The sequence below is a fragment of the Trichoderma ghanense genome (genome assembly GCF_004382785.1).
Source record: "Trichoderma ghanense strain CCMA-1212 chromosome Unknown scaffold_17, whole genome shotgun sequence".
NCBI lineage: Eukaryota > Fungi > Ascomycota > Sordariomycetes > Hypocreales > Hypocreaceae > Trichoderma > Trichoderma ghanense.
Window position 1 is genome coordinate 188,897 of NW_027395680.1, and position 11,121 is coordinate 200,017.

General features: G+C 55.9%; 7 protein-coding genes across 7 annotated transcripts in view; 3 read left to right on the plus strand and 4 right to left on the minus strand.

Moving 5' to 3' along the window:
- Positions 1-13: 13 nt before the first annotated feature.
- On the minus strand, positions 14-854 carry CCMA1212_009514 (Nicotinamide mononucleotide adenylyltransferase; the record flags this gene model as incomplete). Its single annotated transcript, XM_073706595.1, has 3 exons — positions 14-22; positions 46-791; positions 848-854. 3 exons carry the CDS (start codon positions 852-854, stop codon positions 14-16), a joined length of 762 nt encoding a protein of 253 aa, XP_073554959.1.
- CCMA1212_009515 (uncharacterized protein) lies at positions 557-814 on the plus strand (the record flags this gene model as incomplete). Its single annotated transcript, XM_073706596.1, has 1 exon — positions 557-814. The coding sequence occupies one exon, from the start codon at positions 557-559 to the stop codon at positions 812-814; it is 258 nt and encodes an 85-aa protein (XP_073554958.1).
- A 255-nt stretch (positions 855-1,109) lies between the features above and the next one.
- CCMA1212_009516 (Vacuolar protein sorting-associated) lies at positions 1,110-4,445 on the minus strand (the record flags this gene model as incomplete). The annotated part of the gene is made up of 7 exons (XM_073706597.1): positions 1,110-2,453; positions 2,505-2,840; positions 2,903-3,136; positions 3,192-3,833; positions 3,899-4,018; positions 4,098-4,346; positions 4,434-4,445. 7 exons carry the CDS (start codon positions 4,443-4,445, stop codon positions 1,110-1,112), a joined length of 2,937 nt encoding a protein of 978 aa, XP_073554961.1.
- An 801-nt stretch (positions 4,446-5,246) lies between these two features.
- Positions 5,247-6,485, minus strand: CCMA1212_009517 (uncharacterized protein; the record flags this gene model as incomplete). Its single annotated transcript, XM_073706598.1, has 1 exon — positions 5,247-6,485. The coding sequence occupies one exon, from the start codon at positions 6,483-6,485 to the stop codon at positions 5,247-5,249; it is 1,239 nt and encodes a 412-aa protein (XP_073554960.1).
- Positions 6,486-6,592: 107 nt separating this feature from the next.
- CCMA1212_009518 (uncharacterized protein) lies at positions 6,593-6,877 on the plus strand (the record flags this gene model as incomplete). Its single annotated transcript, XM_073706599.1, has 1 exon — positions 6,593-6,877. One exon carries the CDS (start codon positions 6,593-6,595, stop codon positions 6,875-6,877), a length of 285 nt encoding a protein of 94 aa, XP_073554967.1.
- A 513-nt stretch (positions 6,878-7,390) lies between these two features.
- CCMA1212_009519 (DNA mismatch repair protein MLH3) lies at positions 7,391-10,213 on the plus strand (the record flags this gene model as incomplete). Its single annotated transcript, XM_073706600.1, has 3 exons — positions 7,391-7,622; positions 7,690-9,936; positions 10,008-10,213. The coding sequence occupies 3 exons, from the start codon at positions 7,391-7,393 to the stop codon at positions 10,211-10,213; spliced, it is 2,685 nt and encodes an 894-aa protein (XP_073554966.1).
- Positions 10,214-10,779: 566 nt separating this feature from the next.
- Positions 10,780-11,121, minus strand: part of CCMA1212_009520 (Protein MNN4) — a gene marked incomplete at both ends in the record, with an annotated part of 1,153 nt that continues 811 nt past the window's right edge. Inside the window, one exon of the mRNA XM_073706601.1 lies at positions 10,780-10,906. Coding sequence (XP_073554866.1) covers positions 10,780-10,906 — 127 coding nt within the window. The remainder of the gene's footprint in view (positions 10,907-11,121) is intronic.

Below are 11,121 nucleotides of genomic sequence, written 5' to 3' on the forward strand. Positions count from 1 at the left end.
ATCCCCCCCAACCTCATCCAACCTTCCCTCCCCAAGCCCCCTCACATACGCCCGCTGCTCATCCTCCCCTCCCCACTCATCGTCCGTCCTCATCGTAACCCTCAGCCTCGCTCTTTCAAAAAACGGACCCAGCGCGGCCTTCATGCCCCCCTCTCCGTAGTATTTTGGGTTGAAGATTCGAATCACCGTGTCAAAGCCCGCTAGAAACACTTGTTCCGGCTCCTGTATCCCCTCTTCCGCAGGATAAGAATACACTCCGCTCTCCCCAATGACCCTCGCCTTGTCGTGAAAATACGGCATCTTCGTAACCGCAAGATCAATCTCAGGCCTGATACCTTCAACGTCCAGGTTCTTCAAAAGCTCATGTCCAAATCCATCCATCATGCCCAACCGAACCGGGAAACTCGCCGGCTTGGGCGCTTTATCCGCGTTATTCACAGAAAGCAACAGCATCAACCTCACGCTTCCCGGAGGCATAGACGAACCCCCCTGATTCCAAAGGGCCCTCGTCTCGGTATCCTCGAGAGGCGTAGACGAAGCCCACTTCAGCGCAGACATGGCCATCTCCGCATGCGCCCTCGTCGGCGGATTGAAGCTCGAATCAAGAACCACCAGGCGCTTCACTCTAGAAGATGGCGTTCGTGAACCCGGTTCTCGGCCGATATGCGGTAATGTGCAGAGGATGCGGAAGACATCGGGCGAGGACTGGAAGGATGTGAGCGAGCGGGCGAAGAAATCAATCAGCTGCTTGGGATTTGGACGCATGGCTGATGATGACGTTGCGTCTGAGTCTGCATTCGCCATGATGCTGTGAAAAAAACGGGGCTGAAGATGAAGGAGGCGGAACTCAGCATCGAGTGACTCTCTTAACATCACCCGAGGTGAACATGAGACGCGGGGCATTCTCGGCTCTTCCACCGGACAGCTCCTGACTAACAAGACGAGAGCAAATCACACATCAAACCTTGATATTCTCATCGTCGCAGCACAAATCACTATCAAAAGAGTCTAGATATGTATCCCAAACATGAAAAAGAGAAGCAGCACTGCAAGCGTTCAAAAGGTAAATCTACCGCCTCGTCGCCTGGCGCCCCGTCCTGTCAAAAAATTCAGAAAGCCTGCTCCGAGCCCTGCGCATCCATGACCCCTCGCGAGAACCACTCGGCAATCGTCGCAAACCGGTCAGAGCTGTTCTCCAGGTCCGCCTTGAAGAGGTCGTGCCGTCCTGCTCGCTCTCTCTGTCCCTCCCTCATCTTGCGAATCACCTCGTTCTCGCCGGCGCACTTGGGACACTCAATCTCGGCATCCTCGCCGCCGCCGCGGAGGCATCGCTGATGGAAGCTGTGCTTGCACATAAAGTGCACCGCCGGGAGATCCAGTCCCTGTCCGCAATCAGAGCACCGCGTGGCCTGGAACACGGCGGGTTTCGAGGCCAGATCCTCCAGGTCGCTGCGTCTCTTCTCCGTATCGGTGCGAAGAGTGGTTATCCGATGCCGGTTCTGGGCAATCTCCTTGCGCTCCCGCGTGATTGTGTCGCGCAGATAGGGCTTGATCATCCCCATCGTGGCCACGCCGCCGCCAGAGTTTTGCCCAACGAGCGTTTGAACGACCTGCAGCGGCGCCATGAGCCCGTCCTTGTCAATCTTGGCCAGTATGGCCGCCAGCTCATCCGGCCCAGCTTCTTCCAACACCCGAGGATCTGACGTGAGGTACGCCAACGCGGCCGGATACAGCCCCGGTTCTTCAGGTCCGTACTTTCGCAGTGCCTTCAGGGCCCCGCGGGTGTCCTTTGCCGATGTGTAGGATCTGAATATGTCAGACAGCAGCCCGGCTTGCTCCTTGACCAGAACGGTGCCGTCCTGGAAATTGGACAAATGTGACAGCAGTAGCACATTTGAGCTCTCCATTGGCACATGTTCTCCCTCAATGAGTTTCTTTGCCTTGGCCTCCCACTCTTCCTTGTGCAAGCTGCCCTTTTTCTCGTTCGCCTTGTGCAGGTACATCTCAAACAGGGTAGTGTACAGATCGGTGCTGTGAACCGCTCTCAGCTTTTCTTCTTCCAGACATGCCTCCAGGAATGTGATGAATTCATCGGGATGGTCGATGAAAGAGGAAAATGCTGTTCGAGGCGGCGGGGGAGTGTACTTGGGTACTGGGATGTCGTCTTCATCAGGCACCACGACAGTTTCGTTTGGCTTCGCGCCCCCTGGCGTTCCGGTCGTGGGGCTGATGTATGAGGGCAGGACGAGCAGGTTGGTCAGGTTTTGCACCGCGCTGGCTGCTCCGGCTGTGAATCCTGTATTGCTAGTAGCCGCCGCAGAAGGCTCAATCGGTAATACCACCGTTCGCCGCGGCCGATAGTTGCTGGTGTAGTAGTCCACAAAGAGCTTTGTGGCATCTTTGGGGCAATGCTCTATGAGGACCCTGGCGTACTTTTGCATGCATGGATATGCCTGCAGAGGTCAGCATCAATGTTAGAGAGGGATCAAGGGAGCGGAACAAACAATTGCGGGATCCTGATGCCATATATAGTCCAGCGCCTCATCATAGCTCTTTGAGTCTTCGATCAAGATATCAACGACAAGCTCGGTCTCGCCATGCTTTTTGGCGAGATATGCCGCTTGCTGGTAATAGCCTCCTTGCCGGCACATGGTAATGGCCGTATCTAGATCAAACTTCAGGTCCCCTGGAGCCATGATGAACTCTTCCAGCTTCTTGATATCTTTAAGTTTGGCATAGCAGTTGAGCAAGAGTGTGGTGTGGTCAGATGTCGCCTTGCCACGGTGATGCAGTTTTTCCAAGTATAAGATCAGGTTGTGTATTCTTTGTGTATCCAGAAACTGCAACTCTTCGTCAGTGATTGATACATTGGCGTGAAATGGGCAGGTTGAGTGCTCCTCACCTTTCTGATGACCTGAGAGGGCTCAGTGGCATCGATTGCTTTGATGTACTGGTTCATTGCTCCATCGTAGTCGGACTTTTGGTATAGGTGATCTCCGAACCGACGATAGATGAGACTCTGCTGTTCAGCGTCCATCCCAGAGTTCTGAGCCAGCTCAATGGCAAGGGGGAACATGTTGCGCTGGTAAAGCATCTCCAGACGTTGCTGAAGCGGTTTCTCATGGTATCGGTAAACCTGTGGATACTGTCAGCGCCCAGACACAGTTACGACCCAGACTCGGCTGCCGCACCTTTCCCTCTTCTGTGATTGTGAACAGATCCCCCCATGCTTCAACGATGAATCGGACCGGGGAGATGAGCGTCTCCGTGTGGCCAATCACCCGGAGATCCGGCTCCAGGAGAACAAAGGTCCATGCGTTAAACAGACCATCCGCCGTCGCCGAGCCAAACCTCCTCCGCAAAGCTTCGGGGTCCCGGCTGCTGCTAACAGACGACGGACCCGCGACCGCAATATAGTCGCCGTGCATAGCTACGAGCCGTTTGGGAGACTCATATGCTCGGGGGGGTCCGCGTCCATCCAGCCTATATGTGTATATGGCATCGTCTCTGGCGACGACAACGTCCTCCGTCTTGGGATCAATCGTCATGCACCCAGCGGCGCAGCCAGAATCCTCGATCGTCTTCGGTGGTGAGCCCTGCCCTCGCTTGGACAATGCAAGCTGCAGTATCCTCGAGGTTGTCGAGATGAAGAGGGTTGTCGAGGTATCCTGGGTTGTCAATTGGACGCCCGTCACGGGTTCCTCCGACTCGTAGACGATACGTTGCTTCGTTCCTAGATCGTGTACGAGGTCTCCTCGAATGACAGTTACCGCACCGTTGGCAAAACCCACGGCGATCTGGGTGAGGTCGTCGAGCGCAGCAAAGGCCGATATCTTTCCATTGGCGCAAACGTCAACACATACCATCTCTCAGCCCATGATAAGGAGAGCCAACTCACTGGAAACTGCCGCCTCCCGTTGTTGATTGTCAGGGTACTAAGGCAGGTCGGCATATTCGTCTTCTTAACCAGCTTATCCAACGCCCAAGCCTTGAGAGTCGGCTCGCTGCTCATGTCCTCCTAATCAAGCCTCATTGTCAGCACATATCCCCCCGAAAGAGCGGCATCAAGGCTCCAGTCGTCGTGGGAGACGCCTCACCGCAATCGTCACCAGCAGGCTCGTCCCCTCGACCTGCCGCATGTGCGTGATGCGCGCCTCATGCGCCTGGAACCGCCTGATGACCTTCCATCCCTTGCCCACAATGCTGACGTAGCCATCGCTGGAGCCGAGGAACAGGCTGTCGGAGCCCGCGCAGACGCTGGAGACGTCGTTGCTCTCGAAGAGCTGGCGGGTGTCGTCGTCGGGCAGCGCCACCTGCGAGACGTCGAAGAAGTCAAACGACTTCCACTGCGGGTTGGATTAGCTGCGATGAGCATGTACATGTTGGGAAGAGAGAGAGAGCTTTGAGAGGCAGGAAATCAAAGGATCACTTACCGAGATGGCCATGTTGTCGCCTGGTTTGGAGAGTCGCTGAAGCGCTGCTCAGCGCACGATGACGATGGTGGGACTGAGGCTGGAGCTGTCGGAGAGCTTCAGGTCCCATCCATCTCAAGTGACCGCTAGAGGCCGATTGATAGCGGGCGCCACAGTGGCTCATCCCGCTAACATCGCTAACACTTGGGCGCCCGATAAGGCAACTCGACCATTGCCCAACTCCAGGTCTGGTTGCTATCACCGGATCAATACAAATACCTGGTGCCATTGCGGAAATTCGAGTAAGTCTTAACTTAAGATCCACGTAGACATCCATCTTTGCTACTGTTGATTTTGGAATTCATCTTCTTCATCCACATCAGGTCTGGATGCTGTCTGCTTACTGGCTGCCTCATCACATGTGCTGCATACCTTGGTCTCTAGTATCATCACACATCAGGCCTTGACTCGAAGGAAGAAATAATACTTGCAATTTGTCATAGGTTAAAGGGTATCACGTTTGTCGCATCTTTCAAGTCTCTACCCCTCCAGTTCGAAATAGAAAGAGAAAGCAGAGCCAAAAAAGAAAGAACACAAGGAAAGAAGATGTAGCAAAGGTAAGGGGAAAAGGAAAAGGAGACCAAGGAAAGTGAAGAGAAACCGTCCCTAATCCAGCCACATATATGAGCCCGCTCTAATCAAACAAGGACAATCAGTCCTTTCTCCCAAAACGCCTGTCACTGAAAAAAAGTAACGAAAAAAAGGCCGCTCGTTGCGGATGTTGCAGGTTTAGTCCTCCTTGGAAGCGGTTGTTAGCTGGCTCTCTTCTCTGCTTTAGACAAGACTTTGCTCATCAAGTACCTCTCGGGGGCTGGCGAGTGCAACGCTGCCGCTTATAGAATCGGGACGTCCATGCCCCAGGCGGCCACTCCTAACGCTTGCACCGTCTCCCTGCTTAGCATAGAGGCTGTTGCGCTCGCTGGGAATGGCCGGTGCTACTCCGGTTGCCGAGTATATGCTGTTCCGTTCTGCGCCGATCCTGGAGGCGTTGTGAAGACTGGACGTAGGCCCGATGCTGGACGGGTCGATGTTGGCGCTGAGGACACTCAGGGGTAGACTCTCGCGGCTGCCGCCCCAGAGGGACGATGGCGCGAGGGCGCGGACAGACGCATCGGTATCCATCGACCGACGACGTCCTCGCTTACTCGACGACGCCAGAGTCAGGATGGAGGCATTGTCCGTGAGGAGGTTGTTGGCTGTGGCCGAAGCGTACGTCGTCAGATGGTTTGACGGCATGAGATGCGCCGGTATAGCCGATGCTGGCGAAGCCGTCGGGAATGGCTGGCTGAACTGTATCGACTGGGTGATGCTGTGAGTAGGCGCCACCGGGGCCTGCCCGTGGGGAGCATGAGATTGAATCGTGGTGAGCGTCGTAGCGAGCGACCTGACCGATGGTGAAGGGCTCGAGAATGTGCTGTCGCCGCCTCGCCTGGAATCGTGACCTTCGCCAATCGTCCTGCTTGTTCTCGTCACAGAGCTGGGTGCGCGACTCGGTGCGATGACGGATCGAGGGGGGTCGGTTTCGGTTTCGGTGTCAGTTGAGATGGTTGTGGTCAAGCTCCTCCTCCCGCCGGAGGTCTGTGGTGCATAGCCATCTGCCGAGAAGCGGGTGGGCGGATCTATCGTCGAGAGACTGCAGTCGGTACGGCCGGTAGCGAATGAATAGGAGCTCTGCTGACCGTTGGGGTGGTTATGGCTGACGTGCCCGGACTGCGGATACGGGTTGTTGAGCTTGGGACCGCGTCTTATCCGTATGTGTCGCTTCTGCCGCTCGCCGTCGGAGGACGACTTGAAGTTGGTGAGCTTCTTGACCCACGTCGAGAATGGTCTGCGCCGATGCTGTACTGGGCCATCTACGCAGCTGTCAGCTCTGAATGCTGCGTCGAGCCGTGAGGGACGCTGCTTGGGCTGAAACGCATCATGTGACGACGGGGCATGTTCCGGCGAGAAGAAGGAGGCGAGGAGCAAGGAGACGGTACCGTGAGGCGCTGAAATCAAGTCGGTGGTCGCCATCAAGGGCGAGGGAGGCGGAATGCCGCGGGTGCGGCTCCAGGGGACGGCGAGTGTCTTGTCGGCGCGAGAGTAAACAGACAAGGGAACGGCAACGGCGTCAGGCAGAGATGGAGATGGAGATGGAGATGGAGATGCGGATGCGGATGCGGATGCAGATGCAGATGGAGACGAGAGATGGGAATTGCACGGGCGAGACGAGATTCGACGAGGCTACGGCACACGGGGGGGGAGGGGGGTTGGCCCAGCTGATTGGGGGCCTCAGGAGCGAGGCTGCACAAGGGAAGACGAATGCGACGAGCAGGACGGCATGCGGGAGTCAAGAGGCACAAGACGGGATCGCGACAGAATTCGATACGGTACCCAGAATGGGCATCCTGATGGTGCAGCGCTAAGAGGCAATAGCGTCGGATCACGGTTGGAGCATCATTTCGGCATCCAAGGGCCCGTCACGTGACGCCCCAGGATCCATGGATCACATGAAGGAGACGCCCGAGCAGCTGACGATGACGAAATGCGGCTGCCAATTTCGGGCCTTGGGAGGGTCAAACGAGGGTCGAGGCTCCATCTCGTTTAACTGCTGGCCGAGCTTCGCTGCTGCAGCCGGCCGCCATCCCAAGTTTCCCCAGCGGCTTCTCCGTCGAACTTCGGTGAGATCTTACGAAACTTTTGACATTCGCGTCCCCGCGTTTCAACCGCTCTTTCTCGGCACTTCTTGGGCGATCCTGACTCGGCCTGGCGATCGATGCCCGGAATGGTGGCGCCTCATCTTACTTGACCCTGGTTCGCGTCACGATACTCGAAGCGATTCGCTCCAGCTCGTCACCGCCGGGCCTTGTTCCAGAATTTTCTGCTGCTCCGTCTGTTTCGGCTTCGTCTCGACTACGTGTCATGAAGCATCATGTGCCATGTCTATTAGGCCGCTGCCAGAGGATGTCGTTGGGAAAATTAGGTCCTCGTCGACCATCACTTCGCTGAACGGCGTCGTCTGTGGCCTCCTCAAGAACTCGCTTGATGCTGGCGCAACCAAAGTCAACGTCGTTGTCGAGTATGGCCGAGGAAACTGTATCGTAGAAGATAACGGGCTTGGAATCGTGCCTGGCGATTTCTCAGAAGACGGAGGGCTTGGGAAATCCTACTGTATGATGCCGTTTCTGTGCCTGCGTGACCATGATGCACGTACTGACTGATTACTCCTCGTCTCAAGATACATCCAAATTCCCACCCCAGCAGGGACTCTATGGCAGGCAGGGGACGTTTCTAGCTTCACTGGCTTCTCTGTCTCTCCTTACAGTCACGTCCCATCATTACCGTCACAACTCGCACAACTCCATCTCGATTCACCACGGCAAGCTGCTGAAGAGGCAGACGCCGTCCTTGGCCGGAGAACGGTTCCAGGTATTTGACCACGGAACACGAATCACTGTTAACGACCTGTTCGGTTCGCTTCCCGTACGCGTCAAGCACCGTGCGACGCTCTTTTCGGACCGGCCTGGGCTAGACAAGGAATGGGGGCGCCTCGTTCACGATGTTGTCGGCCTGCTCGTATCGTGGCCCTCTGGGGTCACTGTGTCCTTGCGTGAAGCCAAGGGACAGCGCGAGCTGCGCCTGAGGCCGCCGGACAATGCAAACATGGTCTCGAGGGCGCTGCGGCTCTTCACGCAAGCATCGCTGGCAGACTCTGGTGACGTGGATTCGTGGGTGCCGGTATCAGCGACCGCCGGCCACGTCACGATCAAGGGGTGCATCTCGCTACAGCCTGTTGCCACGCGCCGATCTCAGTTTATGAGCGTGGGGATCCTGCCAGTCTCAAACGAGTACGGAAGTAACGTTCTGTATGAAGAAGTAAACAAGATGTTTAAAGCTTCAAGTTTCGGAGTTGCTGAGCACCAAGAAGGCTTGTCCAGCGACGAGATGGGCTCAAATCCTCAGAAGAAGAGCAAGGGGGCGGATCGATGGCCCATGTTCTATCTTCGCATCACCCTGAAAGGGGTCGAGGATGTTTTCGACATGGATGACGTTTCACGCCACTCGCAGGGAGATCTTGAGAGAATCATAGGCGTATTGAGAGCGGTCATCTACAGCTTCTTGAAGAAGCACCACCTGCGCCCGCAGAAGATTCAATCTTCCTCAGACAAGTCTGTATTTTCCACCGCGCCACGCCGTAGCACAGCCCGGGCTTCCAGGGGGGCTCAACCCGCACCGGCTGTGTCTTCCACGGCTTCTCCCTCGCAGGTTTCACCACCTGAGCTCGCATCGTCTCTGCTAGACAGCCCTTTTGACGGTTGGGGTGGGGTCAAGGTTGGCCCTCGAACTGAGCAAAGGCCGACAAAGGAGGTGATGCAGCAGCATGAAACGGGATCAAGTAGCTCGGAAGCCATTGCGGCGGACAGGCTGATTGGCGAGGGAGGAAAGCTGCTCCGCAAACCTTTCGACCTGTCAGACGCTCTTAGCCCAGGCGGCAAAGGGAAAAAAACCAGTAACACTGACGTTCCAGATGAGCCCGAGATTGGCCCTCTGACGCTGATCGAGCGTCCAAAGAGAGTAGCAGAAGACTTACCAAGTACGAAGGAAAAGCGTCCAAGGGTGGGCGGCTCAGATACCAGGGGCGAGAGGATGAGTCTGAGAAAGGAGGCGGCGGAGAAGAAGCCACCGAGCGAATGGCTGCAGAACATCCTCAAGTCGTGGAACAACCCCGTGTTTGAGCCGACTCAGCCTTGCGCGCCGCGCATCAACGACGACGCACCGGCGCCGATGCGTGATGCAGTGACTACTCTCGGCTCGCACCGGTGCTGCGTCGACGACAACGGCGCCGTTCGCTTCGAGGCTGCGTCCATCGGCTTGCAGGGCCGCGTGTCGCGGTCGGCGCTGGCAGAGGCGGAAGTCGTCGCACAGGTTGACAGAAAGTTCATCCTGCTGAAACTTGCCCTGCGCAACGTGATGGACGGGCGAGAGCCGAGCAGCTCGTGCGCTCTTGTGATGCTCGATCAGCATGCCGCGGACGAGAGGTGTCGTCTGGAAGACCTCATGGCGGGCTATTTCACGCAGGACGGTCCTACTGGAGTCATCAGAGCGGTCGCCGAGGCGCTTGAGAAGCCGCTGATGTTTGAGGTCTCGGAGCGTGAACAGGGGCTGGTGCTACGGTATCAAGCGCATCTCGAAGCATGGGGCATTCATTGCAGGATTGAGCGACGGACACGGCTGTCGAAGGAAGCGCAGGATGGGTGCCAGGTGACGGTGACCGCTCTTCCCCCGAGCATACTGGAGCGCTGCCGTACCGAGCCCCGGCTCTTGGTGGAACTCTTGCGCAAGGAGGTTTGGAGGCTCAATGACGAGGGGATTATTCCTGCGCGGCCCCGCAGCGGCGGCGGTGATGCGGACGGAAGGCCTACGGCGGATTTCCATGGGTGTCCGAGGGGGATTCTGGAGCTGTTGCATTCGAGGGCTTGTCGAAGTATGTTTCACTCTCCCCCCCCCTTCCTAGCTGACTTCTGTGGGATAATGCTGACGATGGCGGTTGTGCAGGTGCCATCATGTTCAACGATGCTCTTTCGGCGGAAGAGTGCGAGGGGCTGGTGAGACGGCTTGCGAGGTGTGCGTTTCCTTTCCAGTGCGCGCATGGGAGGCCGAGTCTGGTGCCGCTGGTTGATTTGGGAGGGCGTCGTGGGAGGGGGTGGGATGGGGATGGGGGTGTTGATGCGAGGAGGTGGAAGAGGTGGATGGAGGAATGAAGTTGAGCATTATATGTATGGAAGCGTTGGCTTATATATTACGCATCTTGTAGGACTTGCCGCACGTCTGCATTGGTCTGGAGTTTATAGATGCTCGCGAGATGATTCCGAGGTTATATATCGATCGAGACACATGGAAGCTGTTTGTTGAAATACTACCATCTACGAGTCTCTCCACAAGTTCTGAATGATACTACACAGCACGAATAACCAATGGAAAGTCAATCTCTCAACATACCATGGACGTGACTCGTTAAACAACTTTGGTATCCAACTATATACAGCCAAGGCAACCCCCTCCAGCGTCGCAATCCAACGACACGGAATATAGACATTATGAAGCCCAACACAGAAGAACGCCCGCAATGCACTTTATCGCCTAGTATGCTCCCACATCCCACCCCATTTGAACAAAACCAACGAGAAGAAGGGGAAACAAGAACAAGAGATATGGTATAGAGGATACAAAAGGCAGATTTATATCAGAAGAAAGATGTTGGGGGTATTATACCAATGAGGAGGGGTATAGTATGGGCAAGGTAAGGTAGGTAAAGGCGGTAGGGTTTCTAGTCGTTCTTTTGTTGCTTTGCGGCCTCTTCTTCCTTTTTGCGCTGCTCCGCGGCTTCTTTGCTTTGTGTGATTTCCTCGGGGGTCATTTTGACCCATTCGTTGATGTCGCGGTTCCAGCGATGTCTGTCAGAGTCATTGCGTTAGCGAATTTTGTTTCCCATTTCTTTGATTCTTTCTTGGACGGATAAAAGGGGGAAGAGGGGCTGTAAGCCAAAGCAAGGGAGGCTGTTTTTCGCGGGGCTGACTATGCCAAGCCCTCCAGCCTCGCATATCGACGACAGCCACCTTTTCCCAATTCTTGCTCCCATCTTCTCACCATCACCGTAGAAGAAAAAAAA